Source organism: Gorilla gorilla, chromosome 2 (assembly GCF_029281585.2).
Source record: "Gorilla gorilla gorilla isolate KB3781 chromosome 2, NHGRI_mGorGor1-v2.1_pri, whole genome shotgun sequence".
In the NCBI taxonomy this organism is placed as follows: Eukaryota; Metazoa; Chordata; class Mammalia; order Primates; family Hominidae; genus Gorilla; species Gorilla gorilla.
Genome location: NC_086017.1, coordinates 206,327,230 through 206,341,829, shown reverse-complemented (window position 1 = coordinate 206,341,829; position 14,600 = coordinate 206,327,230). Strand labels below are relative to the sequence as shown.

The following is a 14,600-nucleotide window of genomic DNA, read 5'->3' as shown; positions in this document are numbered from 1 at the left end:
AGTAGAGACAGGGTTTCATCATGTTGGCCGGGTGGTCTCAAACTCCTGACCTCGTGATCCACCTGCCTCAGCCTCCCAAAGTGCTGGGGTTACAGGCATGAGCCACCACGCCTGGCCTTAAAGCCATTTTCTAGGATTTTGTTAATTTTTGTAGAGATGTAGTCTCGCTATGTTGCCCAGACTGGTCTTGAACTCCTGGCCTCAACCAATTCTCCCCCCAACCCCCCCCCACCCAGCTTCCCAAAGTGTTGGGGTTATAGGTGTGAGGCACTGCACCCAGCTAGATTTTTATTTTATGAGTTTAGTAAGCAGTGGATTAGGTGCATTAGTTTTAATTATGCATTAAAGTTTGAGTAAAAAATTACTTTTTAAAATTGCTTTTAATTAAAAGATAGTATTATTTTTCCCTATCTGATTATCAGTTTGTCCTGATTATCAGTTTGTCTTGATTATCAGTTTGTCTTGTTAATAACTTGCATCCATCCAAAACATTAGTATTTGGTTTTAGTCATTTCTTTTGGCCTTTATCAAGGGAAATATTTATTTAAAGAAGGTCTCATTTACTCCACCTCATTTAGAATGACTTTTCCCCCCCTCATGTGTTAATAAACGTATTTCTTTACATTGCTTTAAAACACTTGCATCTTTGCTCTTTTCTAACTCTGAGCTTTCTTCTGTAGCTGCATCTGAGGTGCTTTTTTCAGGTATAGTTTTTTTTTTCTTTCATTACATAATTTTTCAGCATTTATTTTTAGTTGCCTTTTCTTCCAAAAATGCTCATCTGAACAAAATTTTAATGTAATGAATTATAAAATAGTACTAGTAATAAATATGAATGTTGTTTGATTAATACTTGTGTAAATATTTAAAGTGTCTTTATTTTATTTCATGCAGGTGATGAAACTTATCAGGACATATTTCGTGATTTTTCCCAAATGGCATCCAATAATCCAGAGAAACTAAATCGTTTCCAGCAAGATTCACAGAAATTCTGAATTTTTTTAAAAATGGGAAAATATGAAATCTGGTGACCCCCTAATGTATACAGCTAAAAATTCACAATTTTTTTACTGCTTTAATTCTACTTAATTTTGGTAGATATTGAATGGCTTGGAAAAGAGGTACCCATTCATATATTTATAAATTAAAACATAGTTATCTAATAGTAGGAGAGGAACCTAGTTTAGGACCTCTTTTATTAAAAAAGCCTATTTAAAGGGCTATTTCTGTAGACAAAAGATCAGTCTAGATTTAGGCCATCTCTAGGTTACAAGATGATAGGAGGTTAGACAAAAATGATTCTTTTGCCAATGGGTGGTAGCATTGATTTTTTTCCTCCATGCATCTTGCCCAGGATCATTCAGTCAAGCATGTCTTCATCAAGTGGGAGCCAACTGTCCTGCCTGCCTCAAGAATATGTTTTTTCTTTAGCTTCCCTGAGGATTTTTGGTGGTTCAGAAATAGGTGTGTGTGTTGATGTGTTTTTGGTAACCTAGCTTTCATACACATAATATATGATTTATTAGAACTAGAGAATGTGTTTTCCCCATTTGTTCATAAATGCGGTCGGTTATACTTCTTAGATGACAGGTTATTGTCCAGTACTTTAATGTATGTATGTATAATGGCTGTACAGGTAGACCATAATTCAGTCCTTTAGATTTATTTTATGCAGCAAAAAGAAGCTCTTTTTTTTTTTTTAATCACAAAAAAAACCCTAGTTCAAAATGTGTAGTTCTTCATTGTTGGGTTGATTCCCCAAAACCTTGACAGATGTATCGATGGAATAAAAGTGTGTTTTAAAGGTTACTTGAATGTCACAAAATTATGCTTTCATCAAAACTTTAAAGGAAAAATCAATTTATAAAATCATGTAGGCCATTTTTATATTTGAAATTTGTCCTTTTAAAGATACAGTTTTGCTGTTGCTCCTAGTGAAAGAAAAATCTCTGTACAAAGGAGAAAAAGAACCCCACTTATTCTTAGTTAATACTAAAATATATAGCAATAAATTGCTGTTTATTTTTTCTACATCTATTTTGTGTACTTGTACACAGTGTACATTCTTTTAAATTATATCGTGTATATAGCTTTAGTATTCGGTTACATGATTCACAGACCCCTGAATTCCAAAATATTATGGATAAACATATTACCATTTATATGCTACAAATTAGTCTGATTCCATCTTTGAAAATGTCTTACAAGTATAAAATAATTAATTTGCTTTTTTTTTTTTTGAGATGGCGTCTTGCTGTGTCACCCAGGCTGGAGTGCAGTGGCACGATCTCAGCTCACTGCAGCCTCCTCCTCTTGGGTTCAAGCAATTCTCCTGCCTCAGCCTCCCCAGTAGCTGGGACTACAGGCACCCGCCACCATGCCCAGCTAATTATTGTATTTTTAGTAAAGACAGGTTTCACCATTTTGGCCAGGTTGGTCTCAAACTCCTGACCTCAGGTGATCAGCCTGCTTCAGCCTCCCAGAGTGCTGGGATTACAGGCGTGAGCCACCGCACCCAGCCTAATTTGCCTTTTGATTCCTTTCCATTGTTGTCAACAATTAAGTCTATTCTTCTTTTAGAAATTATATGTAAATATTATTGATACTCTTTCTAAATAAGAGGTTTTAAAATATATAAAAACTTTATGATCCAATTATAGATAAATTTTCTAACATTTCCCAGTCACTAGAGTTTTATAAGTTGATTAAACATCAAATCAGAATCTAGCCAAGCAGGAATTATATTGAAATAAGTTCACATTACAGAAAAGGTTCCATAATTTGGCCAAATTGCATGCATGTAATGCTTATTTAGTAATGGTCACTATATGTTAGATAAGGATAAAAATATATTTGTGAATTATTTCTGAGGAAATGCTAACTTCCACAGCATTGTATTTAATTATAACAATAACAGGAACATTAAATCTTTATCTTTGCTGTTTCACCTCAAAGTCATAGATCATCTGGCTTTTTAGGCACCTTCACTACAGGCAAAAATCTGATTTGTAGTTTTTATTAGCATGTACCTTGAAATTATTTGACCAAGAAGCTCAAAGAAAAGAAGTACGTTAAAGAAAAAGAGAAAACCTCACTTTTCCTTTATAGTGTCCCTTCCTGTTTTAATTCCTAGAGATCCTGACCTTTATATGAGGAAGTCTAGGTAGTTTTCCTTTTGGATCTGGCCATTGGTGCGTGTTTCATTCAGATCACCTCTGGAATCTCTGTGGTTGTGAAGGCAATTCCTTATGAGACTCTTGCCTCCTGTGGCTTACGTGATGAATTGTTAATGTGGCAGTAATTAGTATCTACTTAAATTTAGTGGTCAGAAATGTATTTGAAGTGCCTTAAAGATGATCATGGTTCAGAATATCTTCAGAGAAAGCAAAATCTTTAATATTGCAGGGAGCCTAGCAATACAAATACACATTTCTGTGGCTTGATTTCTTGAATATGCTGAGACCCAATTTGGACTACATTTGGCAAAAATGATGGAGTAAACAGCAAGGCTTTAAATTAAATTAATAGTTACAAGGTAGGTTGGCTCTTAGGTGAATTTAGCCATGTCAACTAATAGCTTTTATATGGTATGTAACAAATCTGAATTATGTTATGCTGTGAATTATTCAGTGCATTATAAGAAATCATAGTTTAAACAATGTGTTAATCATGCTTTTGGGCTTCGTTAGTCAATGTGATTGGCCTTTTATTTTCTTTCCATAACTTATCTGCTATTATTAGTTTCTTATTCCTTATTATTAATGTTAGCTCATTATCGTTAGCTTACTAACTTGAAAGTTAGATTAATATCAAAATAAGAATAGCAGCACTATGAAGAGTTAATAAAATGCAGTTTCATGTTAGAGCTAGAATAAAAGTAATTGAACAGTCATTTGCAAATGCTTCATTATAACATTTATGTGCTTAAGATTTCTAAGGTTTTAAAAAGTTACCTTTAATACAATCCTTAGAAACTCAGAAATTTCCTGATATTCATTAGATTATGGTGTTTGCCTAATTTATACCGGTTTTCACTGTATATTTTAATGAACTTTGGTTACTTTTCCAGACATACAGATTTAATTTGGAATATGAACTTTGGTTCTTCATGAGTGCATTTTGAAAAAGAAAAAAAAATACACATTCAGAATCTGGCCAATTTAAGTTTGTATTTTAAAAATATTTTATGCATGTTAAGTATGGTCGCAGTAAATGAAATTGTGTTTAAGACTAAATTTACTACCGTTTTGAACAGACATTCCCTGATCATTCTTATATTGTCAGATAACACTTGTGTATAATATCACTTTGGACCATGGACATGAGCTGGAAAAATGATGTATTTTTGTAGATTGTATGTCCAGAATGACTTTAGAACCGCATGATACGGTGGAAGGAGCACTGGACTAGTCCTCACTACCCTTTTTGGATTCAGGGCTCCTCACAATTAAAATGAGTGTAATGAAACAAGGTGAAAATACAGAAGCATCCCTTTGTATACTGTTTTGCTACTTACAGTGTACTTGGCATTGCTTTATCTCACTGGATTCTCATGGTAGGATTTCTGAGATCTTAATCTAAGAGCTCCAAAGTTGTCTACTTTTTTGATCCTAGGGTGCTCCTTTTGTTTTACAGAGCAGGGTCACTTGATTTGCTAGCTGGTGGCAGAATTGGCACCATTACCCAGGTCTGACTGACCACCAGTCAGAGGCACTTTATTTGTATCATGAAATGATTTGAAATCATTGTAAAGCAGCGAAGTCTGATAATGAATGCCAGCTTTCCTTGTGCTTTGATAACAAAGACTCCAAATATTCTGGAGAACCTGGATAAAAGTTTGAAGGGCTAGATTGGGATTTGAAGACAAAATTGTAGGAAATCTTACATTTTTGCAATAACAAACATTAATGAAAGCAAAACATTATAAAAGTAATTTTAATTCACCACATACTTATCAATTTCTTGATGCTTCCAAATGACATCTACAGATATGGTTTTGTGGACATCTTTTTCTGTTTACATAAATTTATCCACTTAAAATGTGATAATGTGGAGACAAAGCAAGATTTGATTACATAAACTTATCTCTGCATTGGTCTTTTCACTATCTTATTTGCTAACTTTTCTTATTTTTCTTCAACCTCCCCACTCTCCATTTTTTGGATATTAAACAGGGAAAGCTTGCTACATTATAAAGATTGTTGGCACCATTTATTTTAGACAAAGGCTAAAGGTTAACTTTTGGAAATGATGAGCTACTTTTATATATGTGTTTACTCATGCTTTGTGATATTTCTGGATCATTCCAGTCATAAAGACTTATTACATGTACTATTTCTTGCTACCTGTGAAAAGGTATATTTTAAAGAATGTATAACCAACAGTCCATTTACTTTTTATTAGTATGTAGAGGATTTGTATCTAATTCATGAATGTAGTTTTACAATAGTTTGTCATTGTAAATGGAGCAAAGTACATTATCTTTATTCTAAAATGTACATTATGTAAGAATTGTAAATATACTTAAGTACTTTGTATGCCAAAAAATTACAATAAGTCAATAAAAATCTCACCTCTGGCTTAGTTCTTTCATGGTGATTTACATTTTCTTGTGAAATACACTGTGAGCATAACTGTCAACAGCAGTTATTTTTAAGGTACTATTATTTTTAAGGTATTTCTTCCCAGCCCTTTCAAATCCACATTCATCCTATTTGCTGATTACTTCAATCAAGAAATCCATTTGGATCTTTTAAGTATATAATTCTCTTTGTTCACAGAGCTGTTATAGTCCCTAATTCATTGGCAAAAAGATAAAAGGTTTTTTTGGGGGGGTGGGGGGAGGGGCTTGCTCTAAGTTTTTTCCATTATGATTGACATTAATGTTCCTAATCTATGCAGCACATTCACATTTTATCCTTTTAGTAAACAGACACACACACGTTTGTCTGTGAATTGGGACTGAAGGAATGGAAGGTTGAAAAAAGCAAACTGGAAGTGAATCACCTGCATTTGCTTTAAAAAAAAAAAAAGCTAATTGAAAGCAGACACATAAACTTTTCAATATAACTTGCTTTATTCAGCTTCATTTCATTTTCAGAATAGTTCTGTGGAGAACCCACATCAATAGTCTGTAAATATTTTAAGTGAAAACAGTTTAATTTTTCAATTATTGCAAAAACAAAGCTTTTTGCTTGTGGAGAAATGTTAAGAAGCAGCGAGAGAATCATCCACAATTCCATTATCTTGTGCTGTCCAAAATGGAACTCACTAGCTACATGTGGCTACTTAATTGGAATTAGACAAATAGTTCATTTCCTCAGTCGTACTGCTACATTTTAAGAACTTCATAGCCCCATGTGGCTAGTGACTTGTTTTGAACAGGGGAGATTGTAGAATATATACATTGTCACAGGAAGTTCTACTGGATAGCACTGAGGGAGATACTGTTTCTTTTTTGGTGTATACCCCTCTAGACCTTTGGGTGTGTGTATTCATACATTTATATAATGGGATCATACTGTTACCCACTTCTTTCACTTAATAGATGGGGAGAACGTAAAATTTATGGGAAATTTCAAGCATGTACGGGTAGAGAAAATCAATAGCTGTAAGCTCATGGCTTATATTTATTCTCATACCCATTTTTCCCCTTTCCTGGACTTTTTTTTGGAACCAGATCCTAGACCTTTCACCAGCAAATCATTCCGTATGTACATCTAAAAGTTGAGGACCGTTCAAAAATCGTAACACTTCTTAAACTGTGAAACTACATAATCAATATTCAAATTGGTTGTCTCAAATACGATTTTTAAAATAGATCGTGCAAATCAGAATTCACGTAAGTTCCATACATTGCAGTTGGTGAATATGTTTCTTAGTCTCTATAGGTTTTTTTTTCCATTTGTTACCATTACTATTTTCTTTTTTTGGAATTGGGGTCTCGCACTGTCGTCCAGGCTGGAGTCCTGTGGCGATCGTAGCTCACTGCAGCCTTGGACCCCTGAGCTCAAGTGATCCTCCCACCTCAGTCTCCCACATAGCTTGGAGTACGGGTATGAGCCACCTCACCCATTTGTTAGTTTTTTAAATTTCCACCTGCAGTTTGTTGAAAACATCACTTTTAATGACTGCATTATTTTAGCTTTAACCACTTTATTGATGACCATTTGATTCTGATTTTTTGCCATCATGAACCTAGCTTTGCTTTATTTTTATGTTTGTTTTTTGAGACAGGGTCTCGCTCTCTTTCCCCAGGCTAGAGTACAGAGGCACAATCTTGGCTCACTGCATCCTCTGCCTCCTGGGTTCAAGCGATTCTCTTGCCTCAGCCTCTCGAGTAGCTGGAATTACAGGTGTCCGCCACCACACTGCCTACTTTTTTTTTTTGAGACAGAGTTTCGCTCTTGTCGCCCAGGCTGGAGTGCAGCGTTATGATCTCGGCTCACTGCAACCTCCCCCTCCTGGGTTCAAGCGATTCTCCTGCCTCAGCCTCCTGAGTAGCTGGGATTACAGGCGCCCGCCACCATGTCTGGCTAATTTTTTGTATTTTTAGTAGAGACGGTGTTTCGCCATGTTGGGCAGGCTGGTCTCGAACTCCTGGCCTCAGGTGATCTGCCCTCCTCGGCCTCCTAAAGTGCTAGGATTACAGGCGTTTAAGCCACCATTCCCGGCCTAAGCCACCATGCTTGGCCTTGCTTTATTCTTATGGTTAAATATTTTGAACATTCTTAAATTATTAGGAAGATTTTCTAGAAATAAAAATGCTGTTTCAATGGTTGAGTATATTTTTGAGACTCATCCAATGTGGTAGGCACCGTGTTAAGGTACTGGGTATATTGTGGTTAATAAAAAACAAATGTATATTCTGTTCTCTTGGAGTCACGTGTTCTTGCAATGAAGAAAGATGAGACTAGGGTAGTACATATATTTAGGTGGCCCTCACAGAATTATTGAGGATGGCACTTAGCCCAGACACTGGATAGGAGGTATTTAGAGATCACTTGTGTAGGTAGTAACATGTAAGCCAAGGTCTGAAGCAGAGAGGTTGGATAATCTATGCAACCTTACAATGTGGAAATGACTCAACAGGAAAAACCATTTACCTAATCTCTGGTCAGAAATCACAGAACTTGGCCAAAGAACTGAAGGGTTACTGTACTTACTCAAGTTCTTTGTCTATTTAGACATGTTATGATACACCAGTTATCTATAACCTGAGAAAATAGCGCATATTACCAACTGTCATATTACATACTTTTTAATTGTGCTACTACTATGCTTCGTATGTTGTAGGCACTCAGTATCTATTGGATAAATAGCTGGCTACTTTGAACCTACTGTTTTTGCTTTCTGTCAGCAATACACTTCAGGAAGCTGCAACAAAAAATTTTATTTATGGGCAAATAACTGGGAATGATAAGCTACAATAATATTGATAAGTCAGAATGATACATTATGATAAGTCAGAACAATATAATTATTTTTCTGATTTCCTGTGTAAAATTTATTTTTTTGTTACAGTGACCTGATTGTGCTACTGCTGCACTTTATTTGTATTTTTGATTTTGTAAAAATTTTATTTAGTTTTTTGAGACGGAGTCTCACCCTGTCATGCAGGCTAGAGTGCAGTGGCACTATCTCAGCTCGCTGCAACCTCCGCCTCCCGGGTTCAAACGATTCTCCTGCCTCAGCCTCCCGAGTAGCTGGGATTACAGGCGCTGGCCACCATGCCCAGCTAATTTTTGTAGTTTTAGTAGGGACGGGGGTTTCACCATGTTGGCCAGACTGGCCTCGAACTCCTGACCTCGTGATCTGCCCGCCTCAGCCTCCCAAAGTGCTGGAATTACAGGCGTGAGCCGCCACATCCGGCCACACCCTATGTAAAATTTAAATGATCATTATGTCTTAGCCATAAATTTCCGGGAGTAGTGATCTTACAAAGGTTTGAAAAAACATTTGTTGAATAAATTGAATATAAAATAACAGAGGGAAAAAAAAACCCCACCTTACTCTGATGGTGTAGGTAGGGGATGAAAAGGCACAATTCTAGGATTACTTCTCCTTTATTAGTGAACAGTAATTAGAATGTAATAATACAGCTCTAGCATGCTTCTTGGAGAGACTGGAACATGTAATAAAGCCTTAACAGAGATTTGGGGTTTATTTATAAATACCACAGAAAAGCTTATGGTTGTGGAATTGTGTTTTTGCACATGTTGGATATTTAGGCTTTAAAAAAGGAGTTTGGTGTCTTTAGCAGAGTTTATTGGTAGGCACTGTTCTAACTGCTTTTTTTTTTTTTTTTTTTTTTTGAGACGGAGTCTCGCTCAGTCGCCCAGGCTGGAGTGCAGTGGCGCGATCTCGGCTCACTGCAAGCTCCGCCTCCCGGGTTTACACCATTCTCCTGCCTCAGCCTCCTGAGTAGCTGGGACTACAGGCGCCCGCCACCACGCCCGGCTAATTTTTTGTATTTTTAGTAGAGACGGGGTTTCACCGTGTTAGCCAGGATGGTCTCCATCTCCTGACCTCGTGATCTGCCCGCCTCGGCCTCCCAAAGTGCTGGGATTACAGGTGTGAGCCACCGCGCCCGGCCTGTTTTTTAAATATTGTCTCTCATGAGCCAATGAGGCATAGATACTAGTATTAGCCCCATTTTCTATATGGTGTAATTGTAGTTCGGCGTTATTAAGTAACGTGTGTAAAGTCCAGCAACCTGTAGTGGAAGAGCTTGAATTCCAGCCTGGATCATTCACCCCAGGACTTGCTCTCTTAACCAGCTGTTAACCATATGCTAACAGTTGTGGTAAAATACACACAACTCAGAGCTTGAGTGACTGTTTTTGGAGCTAATCTTGACTAGACGCTTGGACTTGGAAACAGTAAGACTTGGGTTAGGATTCCAGCTCCATTATTTACTAGCCTGCTAGATTTGGGTAATTCTCTAAATCTCAATTTTCTCCATTGTAAAATGCTTCTACCTCATAGAGTTGTAAGGATCAAATGAACTGCTCGAGTGTGGTAATTCTGCTATTCGGGTTTTTTCCCCAAGGTGAGTAGTATGTGTGAACTTGTTGCAGGCCTATTTCAGAGGTCCAATGTTTTCCAGAAAAGTGCTGCTTCAATAGAAAAGAACAAGAGTTAAAAATGGGATGGACCGAAAATCTGGGAAAGGTGGGCTCTACCCACACTTTGAGAAATGATGGCATAGCCCAATAAACTCTGAGAGACCAATCTATATGTGCGTTTGTCCATTATTTTCACCCCCTCCTCTCGAGCATGCACAGCACTTGCACGTGTTTACTTAAAAACTACTGGTATAGCCTCAATTCTTAGAAGACTGAAGTTAGTACGTTTTTATCTAGTTAGCAGTGTGCAACTGCCTAGGGTCAAAATTGCTACTGGCTAGCTGTGTGACTTTGGGCACGTGACCTCGGCGTGCAAAACTCCCTGGTACTCTCAAGGAGGCTCTTGATAAAGTGTTAAAAGTCTGTTTATAAAACAAAAGTGGATGAATGTCGCCCTCCAGGGCTTTGCGGTGCTGGGGCTCGGGGAGCAGCCTCGCAGGTTCGTGCGGGCGGCGGGGGCCCCCCTGCTGGCCACATCCTCCAGCCTCCCTCCGCTCGGCCTCCGGCGCGACGTGCGGCCCGAGCCATTTCCTCCCAGGGCGGGGGAAAAGGGAGGAACTGCCGGTTTAAATTGCCTAGCTACGGCTCGTGTGCAGGGAGAGGCCGAGACGGCTTAAAGCCTCCAAGAAATTGAGGGGAAAAAGGTGCAGAGATTAAAGTTTTACCTCTTGGTGCCTCCAGGTTCGCTTTTGGCTAACCTAAGTTCCTCTGTTCGGGCGCCTCCATTCCTTTCAAGACTCAGCTTGGATATCCTCTGGGGCTCGCCGCGTAGGACGCCATTTCTCAGCCGGGACAGCGGGCCATCCCTCAGCACGCTGGAGTCCGGAATCCGCCCCTCCTAACGCCCGGCGCCGGATCCCACCCTAACCCCTCCCTTAATACCCTTGGAACCTAGGACCCAGCGGTTTCGGCACGCCCGGCCCCGCCCCTCCGCGCACCGGCGCCCGCGATTGGCTCCGGGAGGCGCGGCCCCGCCCCTGCCATGGCCGCCGCCTGGCGCCGGGGCTAAGTGGCCGCCGGCGTCCGGGTACCCGAGGGCTCTCCCGCGTTGCTGGCACCGCTGGCGCCGCGGTCTCGTAGCGCATGGGCCTCCTCCGAGGCGGGCTCCCATGCGCTCGGGCCATGGCGCGCCTGGGCGCTGTGCGCTCCCACTACTGCGCCCTGCTGCTGGCCGCGGCGCTGGCCGTCTGCGCCTTCTACTACCTCGGCTCAGGCCGGGAGACCTTCTCCAGCGCCACCAAGAGGCTGAAGGAGGCCCGCGCCGGGGCTCCCGCCGCGCCCTCGCCGCCCGCGCTGGAGCTAGCGCGGGGCTCCGTGGCGCCAGCCCCCGGCGCGAAGGCCAAGAGCTTGGAGGGCGGCGGTGCCGGGCCGGTGGACTACCACCTGCTGATGATGTTCACCAAGGCGGAGCACAATGCCGCGCTGCAGGCCAAGGCCCGCGTCGCGCTGCGCTCACTGCTGCGTCTCGCCAAGTTCGAGGCGCACGAGGTGCTTAACCTTCACTTCGTGAGCGAGGAGGCCAGCCGCGAGGTGGCCAAGGGCCTGCTGCGGGAGCTCCTGCCGCCCGCCGCTGGCTTCAAGTGCAAGGTGAGCGGGCCGCGGCTGGGGGCTCCGGGTGGGTGGCCCACCCCATCCTAAGCGAGGTCAGTGCGCGCTCCCGGAGGGGATCCGAGGAACTAGCGGGTAGGATCTTCCCTGAGCTGCCCGCTTGCAAGGTAGTGTTCACAGCCTGCGGGAGGTCTCGTTCGGGGGCGTGTCCGGCAGCCAGACGCCCTCAGCTGGTGCTGAGGAGTGGAGCTGCGTTTTTAATGACCGCCTCGTTTTCCTCTCCCCCAGTTAAGTGCAGCCCCCAGGAGAGTCTGCGCGCCCCCATTTTGCTAACGTTGCAGGGTTCAGCACTGCCTTCAGAGTCTGCACCTCTGTTTATGTTCCTTAGTTTTTGACTTATGAGGATGGGACTGGTCACCAGTAGTCATCCTGAGCAACTGGAGAGGGCCTTGGTGAGGCTTCTGGAAGTGTTGAAGTTGCAGTGACATTTCTCATTGCTCTTAAGGTATTTCAGTAGGATCTGGTCAAACTCATTGTGAACCATCTTATCTCCTCTCTGTGTCCCTTTTTCCCCTTCCTCCAAGGGTCATGAACCCATTTAGAGAAGCCTGGAGTTCCTCCGAATGAGGAGGAGAAAGCTCAGGAGGAACAGATATGATCTGGGGAGAGCACAGCTGGCCGCCTTGTCCCAGGCTGGACCAATCTGCCTCCATGACAGCTTCCATCTCTGTTTATCATCTCTCTTCACTGCCTGGCTCTCCTTGTCTGAGATGTGTTCCTGACATAGTGTGAATTGCCTAGGTCAAATTGCTCATTTGATTTTGACCTAATAGTTGTACAGAGGGGATCCGAGGCCAGATTTTAAGGAGTAGTAGGTAATATTAAAGGGTGGAGACTGATGTTGGTTGGGGAAGCATGCTGAGGCGGGAGTTGTGTTACGTGAGTGACTAGGGGAGCTGCTGCCAGGATCCTACAGGCTTCGGGAGTCTGTGATAGCTCCTTGTTGCCTACGGAGTGAAGTCCCAGTTTATTGATAGGGCTGTTGTGTTGTGAGCCTGGTCCACTTCTCTGGCTTCACCTCTCCTCCTTTGTCTACATGCACCTCATACCTTAGCTATGTATGGAGTGGGCCTTATACATGCTGTACTGTCTGCCCACAGTGTCCTCTTGGGCCCTTGGCCATTCTTTACTCAGCTTTCACCTCTCCTGAGAAAGTCCCTAGACCCTGGGACCTCTGAAGGTCCTCGCTGGAGGAGGAGCCTGGCAACGTGTCCCAGGTGATCCTAATGACCCTAATATTTGAGAAACTTTGCACTAGTTCAGGGTAGAAAACTGAGGGCCCTTGGCCATAGGGTCAGTCTGGGCAGATCTTGGGATTTGACCAGGTCTCCAAACAGCACCTTGAAGATCAGCATTGTCATCTCTTCCGGGCCTACTCTGCACTGTTGCTGGGTCTCTGTCCCCTTGTCCCGAGCTCCCGCTGCAGCGCTAGCTGCACAGCCAGTGCTTTCCAGCCTACTTGCCTTTGCTTTTGTCATTCCCACTGTTGAGGCGCTCCTTCTCTCCATCTCCAAGTCTTGCCCATCTTCAGATACCATCCCCTCCTTGGAGCCAAGGAACCGTCCCTTCTTTCCTTTTCTACTTCCGTGGTGCTGTGACTGTATCATGTCTTATCATCCATCCCTATGTACAATGCCTGGCACTCTTAGTTGGCACCAGAAATATTGGCCCAGGGGTAGATCCAGCCTCAGGGCGGAGCTCCTCCTGTCTTGGAGTAAGTGTTTCATGCTGGGACTACCCCACTTTACTGGGCCCAGTTCCGGCAGCCTCACTCAAGGCCTGGAGGCAGCTGCAAATGACCAGAGGGAACTGACACCTCCTCTGTTGAGGTGTGAGGGCTGAGGGTTTAGTGTCTGGGGACTTCTAGCCAGATGTCAGTGATTGGATAAGGGGTTGTCAGTCCTGGCATAAAATTGCTCCCGTTACTTCTTTTTTTTTTTGAGATGGAGTTTTGCTCTTGTTGCCTAGGCTGGAGTGCAGTGGCATGATCTCGGCTCACTGCAACCTCTGCCTCCCGGGTTCAAGCGATTCTCCTGCCTCAGCCTCTCGAGTAGCTGGAATTACAGGTGCCCACCACCACGCTGGCTAATTTTTTTTTTTTTTTTTTTTTTTGAGACAGTTTTGCTCTTGTCGCCCAGGCTGGAGTGCAGCAGTGTGATCTTGGCTCGCTGCAACCTCTGACTCCAAGGTTCAAGTGATTCTCCTGGCTCAGCCTCCTGAGTAGCTGGGATTACAGGCGCCCGCCACCACGCCCGGCTAATTTTTTGTATTTTTAGTAGAGATGGCGTTTCATCATGTTGGCCAGGCTGGTCTCAAATTCCTGACCTCAGGTGATCCACCCACCTTGGCCTCTCAAAGTGCTGGAATTACAGGCGTGAACCACCGCACCTGGCCTCCATTACTTTGTTTTGTTTTGTTTTGTTTTTGATAAGGATTCTTGCTATGTTGCCCAGGCTGGTCTTGAACTCCTGAGCTCAAGCAATTCTCTTGCCTTAGCCTTCTGCATAGCTGGGATTACAGGCACACACCACTGCACCTGGCATTCCCATGATTTTTGAGTTCATATTTTGTAAATTTTTCTGTTTGTAATGAAAAGTGCTCTTTTTTTCCTTTAAATGTGCGATTCTAAAAGGTTTGCTTCATTTTACTTGTGATTTAATTCTTCCTCAGGTTTGGAATATTCCTGAAAAGAACATATGACACATGCCTTTCCTCTGTCTGGAGTACTCCCTGCCTCCATCCTTGGTACTCAGCTTTCAGGTCTCGGCTTTGGTGTTCTTTCCTTGGTAAACCTTTCCTGAGCCCCCATTACACACTTTCAAACTCCAAGCACTTTTCCTTAGTAACATTTATCACAGTTGTATT

The 14,600-nt window shown here is 42.3% G+C and overlaps 2 protein-coding genes across 18 annotated transcripts in view; both read left to right on the top strand.

The window, feature by feature from the left end:
* Window positions 1-5,578, top strand: part of ACAP2 (ArfGAP with coiled-coil, ankyrin repeat and PH domains 2) — a 177,290-nt gene extending 171,712 nt beyond the window's left edge. For all 17 annotated transcript variants that reach the window (XM_031007305.3, XM_055382698.2, XM_055382700.2 and 14 more), the window contains one exon: window positions 895-5,578. In XM_031007305.3, the coding sequence (XP_030863165.1) occupies window positions 895-995 (101 nt within the window). In that variant the 3' untranslated portion in view covers window positions 996-5,578. The remainder of the gene's footprint in view (window positions 1-894) is intronic.
* Window positions 5,579-6,068: 490 nt separating this feature from the next.
* XXYLT1 (xyloside xylosyltransferase 1) overlaps window positions 6,069-14,600 on the top strand; it is a 199,903-nt gene continuing 191,371 nt past the window's right edge. The window contains exon 1 of the mRNA XM_031007306.3: window positions 6,069-11,714. Coding sequence (XP_030863166.1) covers window positions 11,211-11,714 — 504 coding nt within the window. The 5' untranslated portion in view covers window positions 6,069-11,210. The remainder of the gene's footprint in view (window positions 11,715-14,600) is intronic.